The sequence below is a fragment of the Vipera ursinii genome (genome assembly GCF_947247035.1).
Source record: "Vipera ursinii genome assembly, chromosome: 2".
NCBI classification, from domain to species: domain Eukaryota; kingdom Metazoa; phylum Chordata; class Lepidosauria; order Squamata; family Viperidae; genus Vipera; species Vipera ursinii.
Window position 1 is genome coordinate 96881157 of NC_139513.1, and position 13758 is coordinate 96894914.

Sequence of the window (13758 nt, forward strand, 5' to 3'; positions counted from 1 at the left end):
GGCTGCATAAGACTCCACAGAACTCCTCAAGCAAAGATGCATTAATGGATTTTAATAATACTTTTCTCACACAGATACAGGTAGTTCTTGACCTATGACCACAATTGAGCCCAAAATTTATGTCGTTAAGTGAGATATTTGTTAAGTGAATTTTGTTCTATTTTGCGACCTTTCTTGTCACAGTTGTTAAGTGAATCACTGCCGTTACTAAATGAGTAACACGGCTATTAATTGAAATGGGTTTCCCCATTGACTTTGGTCGTCAGAAGGTCACAAAAGGTGATCACGTGACCCCGGGACACTGCAGCAGTCATAAATATGAACCAGTTGCCAACACTCAAGCATGATAGTTCTGGGCAGCTCTGACACAGTCACACACTCTCAGCTCAAACTATAAAGTACAAGACTGTTACTATTGTGAGGATAGAACTGGAGAAGGGAGCACAATGGCTCGGGTGGGGGGAGGAGAGGACAGCACACAATTAAATAATGGAATGGATCAACATTCTGAGCAAACTGGGAGTGTAAGGACATGTCAACCTGAGGTTTTATAAGTAAGGTCATAGATTTGACAACTTATTCATGCATACTGTGTTAAATCATTTCTTCCCTCAAGTATTGTTTTATGCAATTTTACAGCTAAAAGTAAACACTTCAAATTTGGGCAAGGTTTTCTTTCCATGCAGCTCATCTTAGCCCTTTTAGGGAAATATTATGGAGAGCATGCTCTAGATTACAATGAATACAATATCTGGAAGACTCAGCTCCATATATAAAAGTTCTTTCCTGAGAAATTTGGCAGGATCTAGGTATAGTTAGTCCAGATTTTGCCCCCCTTTGAATTTTCTCTCCATGCCACCCTCAGAGGATTTTGCATAGCTATTTCCATATTTAGAAAATCATCCAGGCTTTTCTATATGCCAACTTGTGCTACACATGGAATGTTTTAATCATAGTCATTGCTTTTGTGTATTCATCATAATCAACTATGTGCATTTGCAAAATAATAAGCTAAGGTAGCAATTTATGGAAAGAATTACTTCTAGTTCACACTAGAATTATTTCCTAGAATTTATTAAACACCCCCAAAACATCTAGTTTAGGTCATTATTCCCTAATCTAAGTGTCTTTCAGATGTGCTGAACTTTGACCATTTTAATTCCCCCAGCCATCACGGTTTGGCTGAACTGTCAAATTAGGAGTTCTAAACTGATGGCGACATCCAGGATCAAAAACACCTTAGATTACTCATTATCCAGGTCTCTAAACTACACGGGAATCATAATGGATGGAAAAGCACCCTCACTTCATATGTTTGCCCTCAAGATATTCTGTGCAATGAGGATAGTTAGAGTTCAAAATCAGGGTGCTTATGGTTTATCTTCTCCCTCTATTAATTAAACCTATAAACAAAATGGCTGAGTAGGCATTGTTGCTGACATTCCATCACATTATATTCTAAGACCATATTAGGCATTTATTTATTCAATTTATATGCCACTCATCTCACTTGGGGGTGACTCTAGGCGGCTTACAATAATTTAAAAAAAACAATTTAAAACATTAAAACAATAAATAGTAACATTAAATGAGTTTAAAATCTATACAGATGGGTAGGAAGGGAACAAGATGCATACAAGGTGGAGGTGGGCTCTTATCTTAGTCCATTGAAAACCCATTGGGCCCCCAGGCCAGTTGGCAGATCCAGGTCTTCAGCTCTTTCAGAAGGCCAAAGGTTTTGGTGCGGATCACACCTGAGGAGGCATGATGTTCTGAAGTGCAGGAGCCATGGCAAAGATGGCTCTTCTCCTAAATCTGACTAGCCATAATGCTTTGAACAGGGCCACCAGATGACATCCAATGGATGCAATTAGGGTAGAGAAATAATGGTGCTTCGCCACTCTTACCGCCATGAGGTATGGCTTAATAGCAGCTCTATGTTTTGTCTGGTCGGATTAATTTCTCATTTTCCTTCAGCAGCTCTCTAGACTTCTCTCAGCCCTTTTCAGAACCCACAGCTTCCCCCATAAACCATGGGGAGTGTCGGGAGCGATAAGTCAAGAGAAGCCATAAAGGCATGATCGTGTCTGAAGCCTCAGTCACTTTTGATTCCAGGACATTATAAATTGATCCAGTATTAAAAAAAGAACATTAGGCACTCTGACCAGAAGACCGAGGCCCAGTTCAACTGTTTAAACCTCAGTTTTGTTATCTGAGGTATAGAATTAAAATCTTGGTGTTATAACCTGGCTTGATGAAAAAGTAATCAGCTGTTACAGGTCATCGATGCTTAATGTCTTTTCATTTATCATATACTATTATGGATTACCATCTTATTCAATGGAAATTAAATTACAGGTACCCACTATATATATAATAGCTAACATGATTTAATTAAACTTGCTGGCTCAGTGCCTTCTTTCCTTTTGGGAAGCTTGGAAATTTTCCTTCTTGTGGAATTATTTTACAATGGAAAGCAGAGATGATGGTGATTAATAGAAGATCTAGGATCTAAGTACCAAGAATATAATAAAATAAACATGAAGACGGGTAAGGAACAATTCTGTAATCTTAGAAATAGGTTTTTTTTGTAACTAAACCATGGATTGGCAATCAAGTGATATATTTTTTTTAATAAAAAGCATGATTTCCTTCTCTATAGTTAACTTTGTAAACTCAGTTATCTTGTGTTCATTTTCGTACCGTTTCTGCCCAATTTCTTATATTTCTTTCACGTTCAAACAATAACGTGAAGTAATCACAGCAAAAGCATTGCAGCCTATCCTTTAAAACATAATTTTAAATATTTATTGTATTGAAATACTTTCTTTAGATAAGAAAAGAGCTGCTGATCGACTATTTCATTTCCTATCAAAGGACTCAAATCTAACTGTGTTAGAGATTCGGGGGGGAAAAAATAAAAAGCTAGAGGCAGCTGGGTAGACAGAATAACTGGAAACATTTTTCAGATGTCAGGAACCACAATGTATAATATTACCAAGGAGGGCTTCCCAGTAAGCAGCATGTTTGAATTAGAAAGCAAAAGCCAAATTCCCACACTGGTACTGAAATTCAAGGGTTGGTATGGGATTATTAAAAGAAAAATTGCACAGAAGGGAAGAATAAGAAGGGTGATAACTGGAAAATGTTGGAATGCAAACAAGCCCAAGTTCTCTATTGTAAAATCAACTTTTTATCCCTCCCCAAATACACACCCAAACACATCTACACACCCAAACACAAAAGCTATTCCCTCTTCCTTCGCATTTTATTTAGAAAGAGTCATAAGTGACAGCTGATACAGAAAACTCTGGTTCCTGTCTTGGGGTTTGAAATAAGAGAACGTGTTCCAGTGGATGAACGAGGGAAGATTCAAGGAACTGCAGACCTACATCATTCTGCCCTTGCAAAATTGCCAAGCGCAGAATGTCTGATTATTTCCAACCATTTATAAATCTCAGCCTGTAAAAACTTTGCTTTGGCCAAGAAAGATCTCCCAGAGGTACAAAACAAGTCTTAGCCAGAGAAGCTGGTCACACTTCTTCATTTCTAACATTTAAAGCTAGAGGAAATTCAACAGGTTCTAGTTGAACATCAGGCAAAGTTTCCTAATAGTAGAAGCCAAGTGTTTCTCAATCTCAGCTCCCAGATAGCATGCTGCCTGGGGGATTCTGAGAATTGATATCCATATATCTTAAAGTTCCTAAGGTGGAGAAACACTATACAGTATAAGCAGTTTGATGGCTTCCTGAGGGATGCATTCAGACAATTGCAGACACCAGCTTTCAAGAATGATTGAAACTGGATTTTTTTTTATGAAGGAAAGGGCTGATCAGTCCATTCCAACTGCTAGGATTTTATGGAATCAGAGATTTGTATATCAAATTCCTCATTTGTGATTATTTTTATGGAATTCCCAAAACTCTGTTAGGAGCCCACATTGGGAGAACATCACCATCGTTTCTGATTTCCACTGTAAAATAATTCCACAAAAAGGAGAGTTTCCAAGCTTCCAAAAGGAATGAAGACACTGAGCAAGCAAAATGTACCATTGCCGTAACCTTTTTGGAAACAAATTTCCCTGAGCTATCCAAAAATAGGTTACAATGCTTCAGAAACAGAATATACTCAAACTGTAATTTCTATTTGTTCAAATTGGAGATGCTGGCCAGCTGGGTCTGATGTTACATCTCTCCTATTTCGTTCTGCTGGCATGGAAAACTGCACAGCATGCTCTTTTTCTCTGCATTCATGCCAGAGTGAGTCTTGCTTTGCTGCTACCACAATCCAGGGAACAGCTGGAACAGAATGCAACTCCTGAAATAACCATGATGGTTACTAAGTTGCAATTCTGCCCATATCTGAGGAAAAGCATAGTTGCATAATGGAATGTTTTAATGGGAACAATTATACAGCCAAAATAGAAACACATTAAAACAGCATAAGGCTATTTGGAAATCTGTGATACTATATTGAAGCAATGGAGAGCTGGGGAAGAATAACAGTTTGAAATTTGGGATGCTAAGTTGCCTAACAGAATCTAATTTTTAAAGCCACCCTTCCCAGCCTTGATTCCTCTAAATACGCAACTTCCATCAATCTAAATCAAAAGAGTCAATAGTTCAGAACAAGTATATTTGTAACTCTAAAAGAGAACCGTAGGATTAGAAGGTGACATACAAGCCAAGGGGTCCATCTCCCTATTCAGTGCAGAAATCCAAATTAATCTACCCCAGCTGTCTACAGTTTATTTGGAAATATGAGACAAGCCAAAGATACATTAATTTTACAATTAGAAGGTTTAGCTAATGGTAAATCAGTATCTGTAATCTAGTATTAAAAATCTATTATTCCATGTTGTACACTCTCAAATTTCTTCAGTGTGATATTCTTTGAAATATTTAGAAATACCCTCAGTCTCAATCTCTTCTCAATGGTAAATGTTCCTATTTCCTTCAATCCCTCTGGATTTAGCTTCCAGAACCCAGATCCCCATTGCTCTTCTCTGAACTTGCTTCAATCTCTCTGAAAAAAATTCAAGATATGTGGTTGCTAGGAGGCAAAAATGACTTGATGACTCATAATAAATCAATCAAACAATCTTCTTGCTCATCCCTGCTGATTCTGAATGTTGTCTTGGCACTAGATCTACAGTTCTAAAAATATTTGTCTATACTCTTTTTTCCCCCCAATCCTCTTTATATTTCCATTATGTGTGGGGGTTTTTTTCCCCTTTTTTGTCAGATATTCTGTAGAGACACACAGCTTCTCCTACTGTACTTGTCTTTTGTTCTTTTGTAGTTTTAATACTATCTTTTTAAAGACCTCCCCCCTTTCTTGAGCTCTTCTTCCATTACCACATTCAGCTGGAAATCTGACATACTATACTGCACAGTCCCAAGATGGCCTTCTGAAAATTACACAATGTAGAATCAAAAAGGCAACAAATGGAATGCAATGGGACAACTCGCCACAGCCAATTCGCCATGGCCAACTCGCCATGGGATACGTCACCATGGCCAGCTTGCTGTGGGACAATTTAATAATTCTATTTAATTATTTAAAATACATTTTAAAAAACTATTTTAATTTTTGTCATTCACATTTCATTCGGTCCCTCCCTTTGCATCCTTTCTTTAATGATTCTGTTCCACCATTTCTTTGATATTAGTGTAACTCCTGACCCGCAGTGAGCTGTCTTGCAGTGAGTTGGCCATGGTGAGTTGTCCCGTGGTAAATTGTCCTCAGCAAGTTGGCCACAGCAAATTGGCTGTGATAAATTTTCATAGACCCCAAAGAGAGACAGTTCAGTATTGATGTGATCTGTTCTGAATATCTTGCTTAGGACATGCATTTTATTCTAGCTGGAATTTCTAAAACATCTTTAAAAGCTTTAAAATGCAATGCATTTTAGTAGTAATCCCTAACCAGAGTACATGTAATTGGATCTGTCTAACTGGCACTGGCAATGCACAGATTATCCTATTTATTTTTGTACAGGAAATTAACAGAATACCCAGATCAAGTATCTGATCTTTATAAAGCATATAGTCCCAACTAAAATCAGATCTAAAACAATGATCCATAGTTGTTTAATCTTATCTGGATATTTTTTCCATTTTTTTTCTCTCTCATCCATTGTAAAACTGCCTGTTCAGATAGAAAAATGGAGTTATATATCATCCACATACTGATTTCACCCTAAGCCAAATATCTCTTAACTAAATTCTATGATACATTTCTCAGCATATAGGTTGTCTAATGTTATAGTAGTGGCCAAAATTGTGGAAACCATTTGGGAAAAGTGTATTTTTGAGGTTTGATGGCTAATAACCCCCACTTTTTTTGGAGTAGTACCATAAAGTTATATATCAATGGAAAGATACTTTAATCAAGAATGTAATGCAACAAAGTTTTGTTCAATAATCTGTACTGTATTCTATGAAAAGTTATAGCCAAATAACCAGAAAAAGGAAGCACAACTTGTTTAGGTTGATATCAGGTAGCTTTCCTTCATCTGATTGTAGCCAATGAGCATGAGTGTTTAGAGAGCCAATCAGGTGTCATCTTGTTTTGGCAATGAGCCAATCAGATCAGAGTAGGATTCAGTTACTGATGTCATGTATTGAAGCTGAGAGGAGGACATTTGTCAGTGTGTTATGTGATCACTATCAAGTTGGTTGGGGGTTTTTTTGTGTTCTTTTATTTAGTGAGCTTGTAAAATGTAATAAAAGTAATGGTGTAAAGAGTTGACTAGTTGCTCAGAAAGCAATGTAAAATAGTATTATTAAATGAACAAGGCTACAGTTATAAAGAAATTAGAAGAAAAGTTGGTGGAAACTTAATCAAAGGTGGCATTTCTACTGTACACTTTTCCCAAAAGGTTTCCACAATTTTGGCCACTACTGTATTTCTATCTGAAATTCAGGCCAGAACCATACTGAAATCAACATAAATAATTAGGATCAAATAAGACCAAAGCAGTGAAAAGCCCTGCAGCAGATCATAGGAACACAAACCCTATGTTGGAAGTAGTCTAATCACAAATCTCCATTCAAATGTCTAAATGTGTTAACATTAGTTAACATGACTATTTGGCCAAGTCTGATGGAGACGTCAGAACTTGTAGTCAATATATCTGAAATGAGAAAATTCCTAACAGTGAGAACTATCAACTAGTGCAGGGGTAGGCAACCTCGGCTCTTTTATGACTCATGGACTTCAACTCCCAGAATTCCTGAGTCAGCATGCTGACTCAGGAATTCTGGGAGTTGAAGTCCATGAGTCATAAAAGAGCCGAGGTTGCCTACCCCTGAACTAGTGGAACAAATTGCCTTCGGAAGTTGTGGATGCCCCATTACTGGAGGCTTTTAAGAAGAGACTGGACAGCTGTTTGTCAGAAATAGTAAAGATCTCATGCATGAGTAGAGCGTTGGACTAAATGACCTCCAAGGTCCCTTTTACTATTACTGAAAAGTGGAGAATTAAACAGCTACATTAATCTATAATAGGTTGACTGACAAAGAGAATGAGAGAGAGGATGGATGGATGGATGGATGGATGGATGGATGGATGGATGGATGGATGGATAGATAGATAGATAAGTAGACAGATGATAGACAGACAAACAGTCACAGATAAAAAGAATACGGTATATAAAATATTTCATTTGAGAACTATACTGTTCACCTTACAAACCTGGCAAAAAGGGAATTATCCTTTGTTTAGGGTCCTTCTGTCCTCCTTCCATTGGAAATTTGTCCAACATTTGCATCTTTAAGATAAAAAAGAGAGATACAGTTAACATAGCCACAGAATAATAAACGATTTTTTTACATTAAAAAGAAATCAATATTGCAGACAAACAAATATAACCTTAGCCACCTGGTGTTTGGTAGAGCTTTTCAGAAATACAAACTCTGCCAGAAGGACTTTCTAAGAGTGATTGATGTTGAATCTGCTGTTTTTAATTTCTTGAAAGAGTTCGTGTTTAGAGTCCTTGTAGAAACAAAGCCTCTTCATGCAGAAAGAGGAAAGGCTCAATTTCTCTAAAGCCTTGGGCAATTTCTCTGATTTCTATATTGTGCAAATCCATGCTTGCTGCACCTTGCAATGAACAGATTATTTTTTTCAATTTTAGTAAAAGAAGGGATGGATAGCTTTAATTTTCCTCCCCTTCAGTAGGACCTGGAATGAGAAAAGATTTATGAGAATGTTCAACAGCATGTGTGCAAATGGATATCAAAGTGTGTGCTTCCTGATTCACCGGCATAGCCGGTGACAAAAAGAGAAGAAATTAAGTAAAAACATCCACCATGACACAGTTCACAATGACCTTGATATACAAAGAGTCCTTGATTTACAACATATCATTTACTGACCGTTCAAAGTTACAACAGCACTGAAAAAACTGACTTATGACCATTTTTCACAGTCACTATTTTTGCAGCATCCCCAGGGTCACATGACCTGGGGATTCAGATGCTTGGCAACTGGTTTATATTTATGACAGTTGCTGTGTCACGGCGTCATGTGATCACCTTTTGTAACCTCCTGACAAGCAAAGTCAATCAGGAAACCAGATTCAATTAACAACAGGATTACTAACTTAACAATTGCAGTGATTCACTTAACAACTGTGGCAAGAAATGTCGTAAAATGGGGCAACTAGCTTACTTAACAACAGCAATTTTGGGCTCAATTCCGGTCGTAAGTCGAGGACTACCTATATTGAAACATCTTTGTCAAGAGCTTTTTTTCACCATACCAATATTGTGAACCACCCAGAGTCATATATTTGAGATGGGCAGCTGCATAAACTGGGGAAAAAATAAATAAGTAAAAATATTGCTACCTTTTAAAAAAATCTCACAGCAAGCTTGATAAATGTTAATAGAATTCAGAGGGAAGTATAGATCTTTGTCTGCATTCTGTTCAAACTGGATGTGAGAAGTGAGATGAAACCAAACAGAGAGGTAAAACAATCTCTAGTGAACACCTCTGATGTAAAAAAAACATAAATGAGTGCCCTTCAGATGTTTTAAAAGTTCAACTCTAATTCTTGACCATTGGTCACCCTGCTGGGGGCTAGAACACTTGGAGAGCCTTAGTTGCCTATCCTGCACTACAGACACTACAGGACATACCAGATTGATCAATGGCCTAATTTGATAAAGAAAGGCAGATTCCTGTTTTCAGATTCACTCATGGTGATTTACTAATTAACCTGTGGCAGATGAAGAATATTTTGAAAAGACACAGCAGAGTATGCAGGAAAACAAAAACAGAATGGCATTATCAAGTCTCCAAGCCCTCGTGTGTTATTTTTCCCCCTCTCAACTCTAAATTGTTACAATTTCATCTACTGCAGCTATTCTAATGCAGTTCAGTATACAGCATTTTCTAACACAACAAACAGTCACAACATACTGTAAAAGGCAAGATTTACATTAGAAGACTCACATTTTAAAAATTCAACTTAGTAGCAAAACTGCCCAGGCCAAAACTTCCCAGGACAGTTTTATGAACAAGGCACAATATTATAGTTAGAAAACTTCTTAGAATGCCATACGGTCTACATTCTAGACACAGAAATATGTCTTAAATGGCTGCCAATGTATGTAAAATTAGAGCTGCCTAAAGCCATGTTATAAAAGTAATTGGGCCACTTTCCCAAATACTTGAAGGAAACAATCAATTCTACAAGTATTTTTCTTGGAAGAATTAAATCCAGAGGATTTAAACTAATGCCCTCAGAGGCTCCCTGTGACCATAACTGATAAACAATGATGATATATTTCCATGCCATTTCAAGTAAGACAGGAATAAAAACTCACATAAACCTAGAAATAGGCAGGTCACAGTTAAAATAATCAAACAAAAATCCTTAAAACCCTTAGAAAACCAAACCCTGATCAGGGATATCAGGATACTGATCCACTGATATTGTGGCTCTCAACCTCCTCAAACATGTTAAATGGCCACAAAGAGGCTGCCTACTGTTTCGATACATAATACAACCAAGTGAATGCCACTACCCAGAAATCACCAGAGAACTAACTTTCAAATGCTGGTTTCAACACAAATAAAGCATGCATCATTTTCCATGACCTGAGGACAACTGGTGCTACAAGTCTATTCTAATAAATCATTTTTAAAAAATCCATAGAAAATGTTTCTTCATCAACGGAACAGCCTTACTACCAAGCTGTAAACAAAACACTACGAAGTATTTGGTTACAGAATCCCCAGCAACTAAGCAATACCATCTATAGCTTGGAGAGATCGACTGTCATCTTTGTGCCTTTAGCGCCAGATCCAAATTTATAGAGTTTTGAGAATAGTTACAGCAGAAGGAAATGGGCTCCTTTTAAAATATCATGGAAATCAGAAATTGGCTATTCCAGAAGTAGATCAGATAAGTCATCTATCTCCACTTGCTTCTCCTCCCTGGTCTTGTGAACCGTGCTAACTATTGAGTTTGTGGCATAATGGCTAGCCAAACTTTGCCAGTATACTTAAAACTAACCATTATTGTCTCCTTGCTGTTAACAGGAATGCCACATGTCACATAATTACAGCTGAGGGAGCTAGTCTGCTCTTTCCTTGTCTTACTAAAAAGCAAAACATTTCATTAGCTTCAAATCTGATTGCCAACATCAGGCATGAATGAGCCTGCATTTTTCCTATTTTTCCCCCCTCAACCTCTACACTAAAGTGGGACTGCCTCACATTAGGTGAACTCAATAAGGGCTACATAGAACAGATGTAGGATTCTTGTAAGATAAGTTTTCTTCATACCATCCAGAAATGCTTGACTGAAACTCTAATCATTAGCCATCTGGAAGACACTGCTATGCTTTAAAGAAGGCTGAATAGGCATTTGGGAATGACATCCTTTTTTTGGAAACACTATGGAATATATCATAACAAAATAAAAATAGAAATGTACCCACATCCCTTATAGACTTTACATAGGAATATGTGAGGCAATTTGGTATTTGATTTTGTCTTTAAGGAAAATTTATCATGTAGATCAGCTTAAAAGGCTAAAATACAATTTTCCCACACAGTTTACTCCCTCTGCTAGATGCAGCAGTAGGAACGCTCATACTTAAGTACAGAATGGACATTCTTCCTTCTCAAGAAATCATTAATAGAGAACAATTGGGTACCATGATTACAGGAAGATGGATCTTGATCACGAAAAGCTAAATTAGAACATTTTTCCCTTACTTGACCACACAACTGTCAGAAATGTAATTTATGAAGGTAGTTAGGTTTGTAGGATACCTACATTGTTCCATTTCCTTGTAAAATTAATGGCTTATACATCAATATTTTCATCTGCTAAAAATACTGCCAATTAAAATTTTACCAGGAGACTATTTTATGTCGAGAAGATGTGAAAAATTCAGACACACACTTTCTATCTGGCAAGGACACTAACATTTATAGCAGGTACAGGAGTGGAGATTGTGATACCATACTAGACCTGGGAAAAATGAGGCTTTAGAAAAAAAAATGAGGCACATTTGCATGTTTGCTGAACGGAAGGACTAGTTTTCTCAGGAGAGGTAATTGAGCTGCAAATCCATTCAGTTCATGATTATATGTCATGACTACTTTTTTTCCTTGTAGACAATTTCCCTGTTTCCTACAGGATGATTCTGCTTCCTCCCAATTGTTTCTCTTGTAACCGAATGCAGATAGCGACTATGTTCAATAGAAATTGAAGCCCTGGCATCCATGTCAGCAAGGCAGACACATCTGATAGTCTCATGCGTGTGGGATAGACTGAAGCTCTTCACAATTCATAGCACTTAAGAATGTGAATGCAGGCATAGTATCCTGCTTGACATGGATTAAATTAGGCACTCTATTAATGCGTATCATGCTGCTAAATTCACCTTATTGCTGTTGAAATACAAGCAATCCTTTGCCCCAAACCCCACTTTTCCCCCCAAGAAAGTAAAAAATAATTTTGATTTGCATTTGTCTCCTACTTCCAATAGTTCTAAATTAGCTGATTGTGTTATTGAGGATGAATTCAACCAGTTGGTACCTCGGATGACAGAATCTATCGAGATTTTTATAATAAAAATTTGTTGTAGATAAATTTAACTCAAACACTGTTCTGCTTAGAATGGATTATCAGCTTTTCCTTAGTCACCAGGTTATATTTTGTGTTGTTGGGGACATCGCTGTCTTCTCCAGAGCTGTTTAATATAACATGATTACATATAATTTTCCTTGCCAACTTTCTTCCTTATTCTCACAGTCTTGAAACAATGTGGTATCATAATTCTTAAATAATTCTTTACATGTTATATTATTAAATGACTTTACATCATCAAGTTCAACCAGAATTCTCTAAGCTCATTAAATAAGGGAGCCATGGTGGCACAGTAGTTAGAATGCAGTATTGCAGGCTGACTCTGCTCACTGCCAGGAGTTCGATTCTCACTGGCTCAAGGTTGACTCAGCTTTCCATCCTTCCAAAGTTGGTAAATGAGGACCCAGATTGTTGGGGGCCATATGCTGACTCTGTAAACCACTCAGAAAATGCTGTAAAGCACTATGAAGCAGTATATAGGTCTAGGTGCTATTGCTATATAGCTACTGTGAACTGTAATATTCTCTATTTTATAATTTATTAAATTATTCTACAGCAGGGGTGTCAAACTCACAACGTCACGTGATGTGTCACAACATTATCGTGACTTTTTTTCCATTGCCAGCAATGGGGTGGGCGTGGTTTTGGCATGACGCATCCAGCCCGCGGGCCAGCAGTTTGACACCTCTGTTCTACAGTATTTGTAGGCCGCTCACTTTGTAAACAGCTCTAAAAAAAAGGTCGCCAAAGGTTTGGGCACCAGGGACCAGTTCCATGGAGAGAGGTTTTTCCATGGATTGGAGGGGGTGTGGTTTTATGTGCTGTCTGCATCCCATGGATGGGGCTTTGTTTGTTTGTGCAGCCCGGTTGCTGGCATACCGCAGCCCAGTACTGGTCCACGGACCAAGGATCGGGGACCCCTGCTCTAAACAATAAAAGCTTAATCAAAACATCCCAGCTATAAAAATAATAAAACATCTTTCAAATAAAACCATGACAGCATATACTTGAAGCATAAAAATGCAATCAATAGGGCCATAAGGTTCAAGGAAAGGAGCTCTTTGTTTCCAGAACACAAGTAAGGAGGAAGCCTTTCTAATATAGGGGAAAGAAAATCCAAATTGCAACTTGCAACAAACACAAAAAGCCAAATTGTAACTACAGTAAAAGCAGATATACTGTATGCAAACATGATTCTAAGAATCTTCAATCATCTCCCTCTAGCAATCAATCAATGGCAGGTATACAGGTTCATGAGGTAAAATTTATACACATGAGCGTCTAGAAAATGTCTGGGGCAGTTGAAATTGTTTCTATGATTTTTTTATTGCTGTTGAAATACAAGCAATCCTTTGCTTTGTGACTGTACTATCCATAACAATCCAATTCCAGTGTGACTTTAGTTTATGTTTTATAAAACATAACTTGAAAAACATAAAAAGGTAGTCTTCCATACTTAAAATAATTTTATAATAATTCTTATCCCCTATTTCACAGAACAAATGCAATTGTGGAACTAAGTTTGAAGCAGAAAAAATAACCCCACAAAATACAACCACCATTTCTCTGATATAACGATCAAAGAGATTACCATTTGGAAGCCCGCATGGTCAGATTTAGGGAAAGCAGTTCTTAAGAATTTC

At 37.4% G+C, this 13758-nt stretch overlaps 1 protein-coding gene across 1 annotated transcript in view; it reads right to left on the reverse strand.

Moving 5' to 3' along the window:
* SH3PXD2B (SH3 and PX domains 2B) overlaps positions 1–13758 on the reverse strand; it is a 127286-nt gene that overhangs the window by 60021 nt on the left and 53507 nt on the right. The window contains exon 4 of the mRNA XM_083352975.1: positions 7699–7774. Within this exon, the coding sequence (XP_083209101.1) occupies positions 7699–7774 (76 nt within the window). The remainder of the gene's footprint in view (positions 1–7698; positions 7775–13758) is intronic.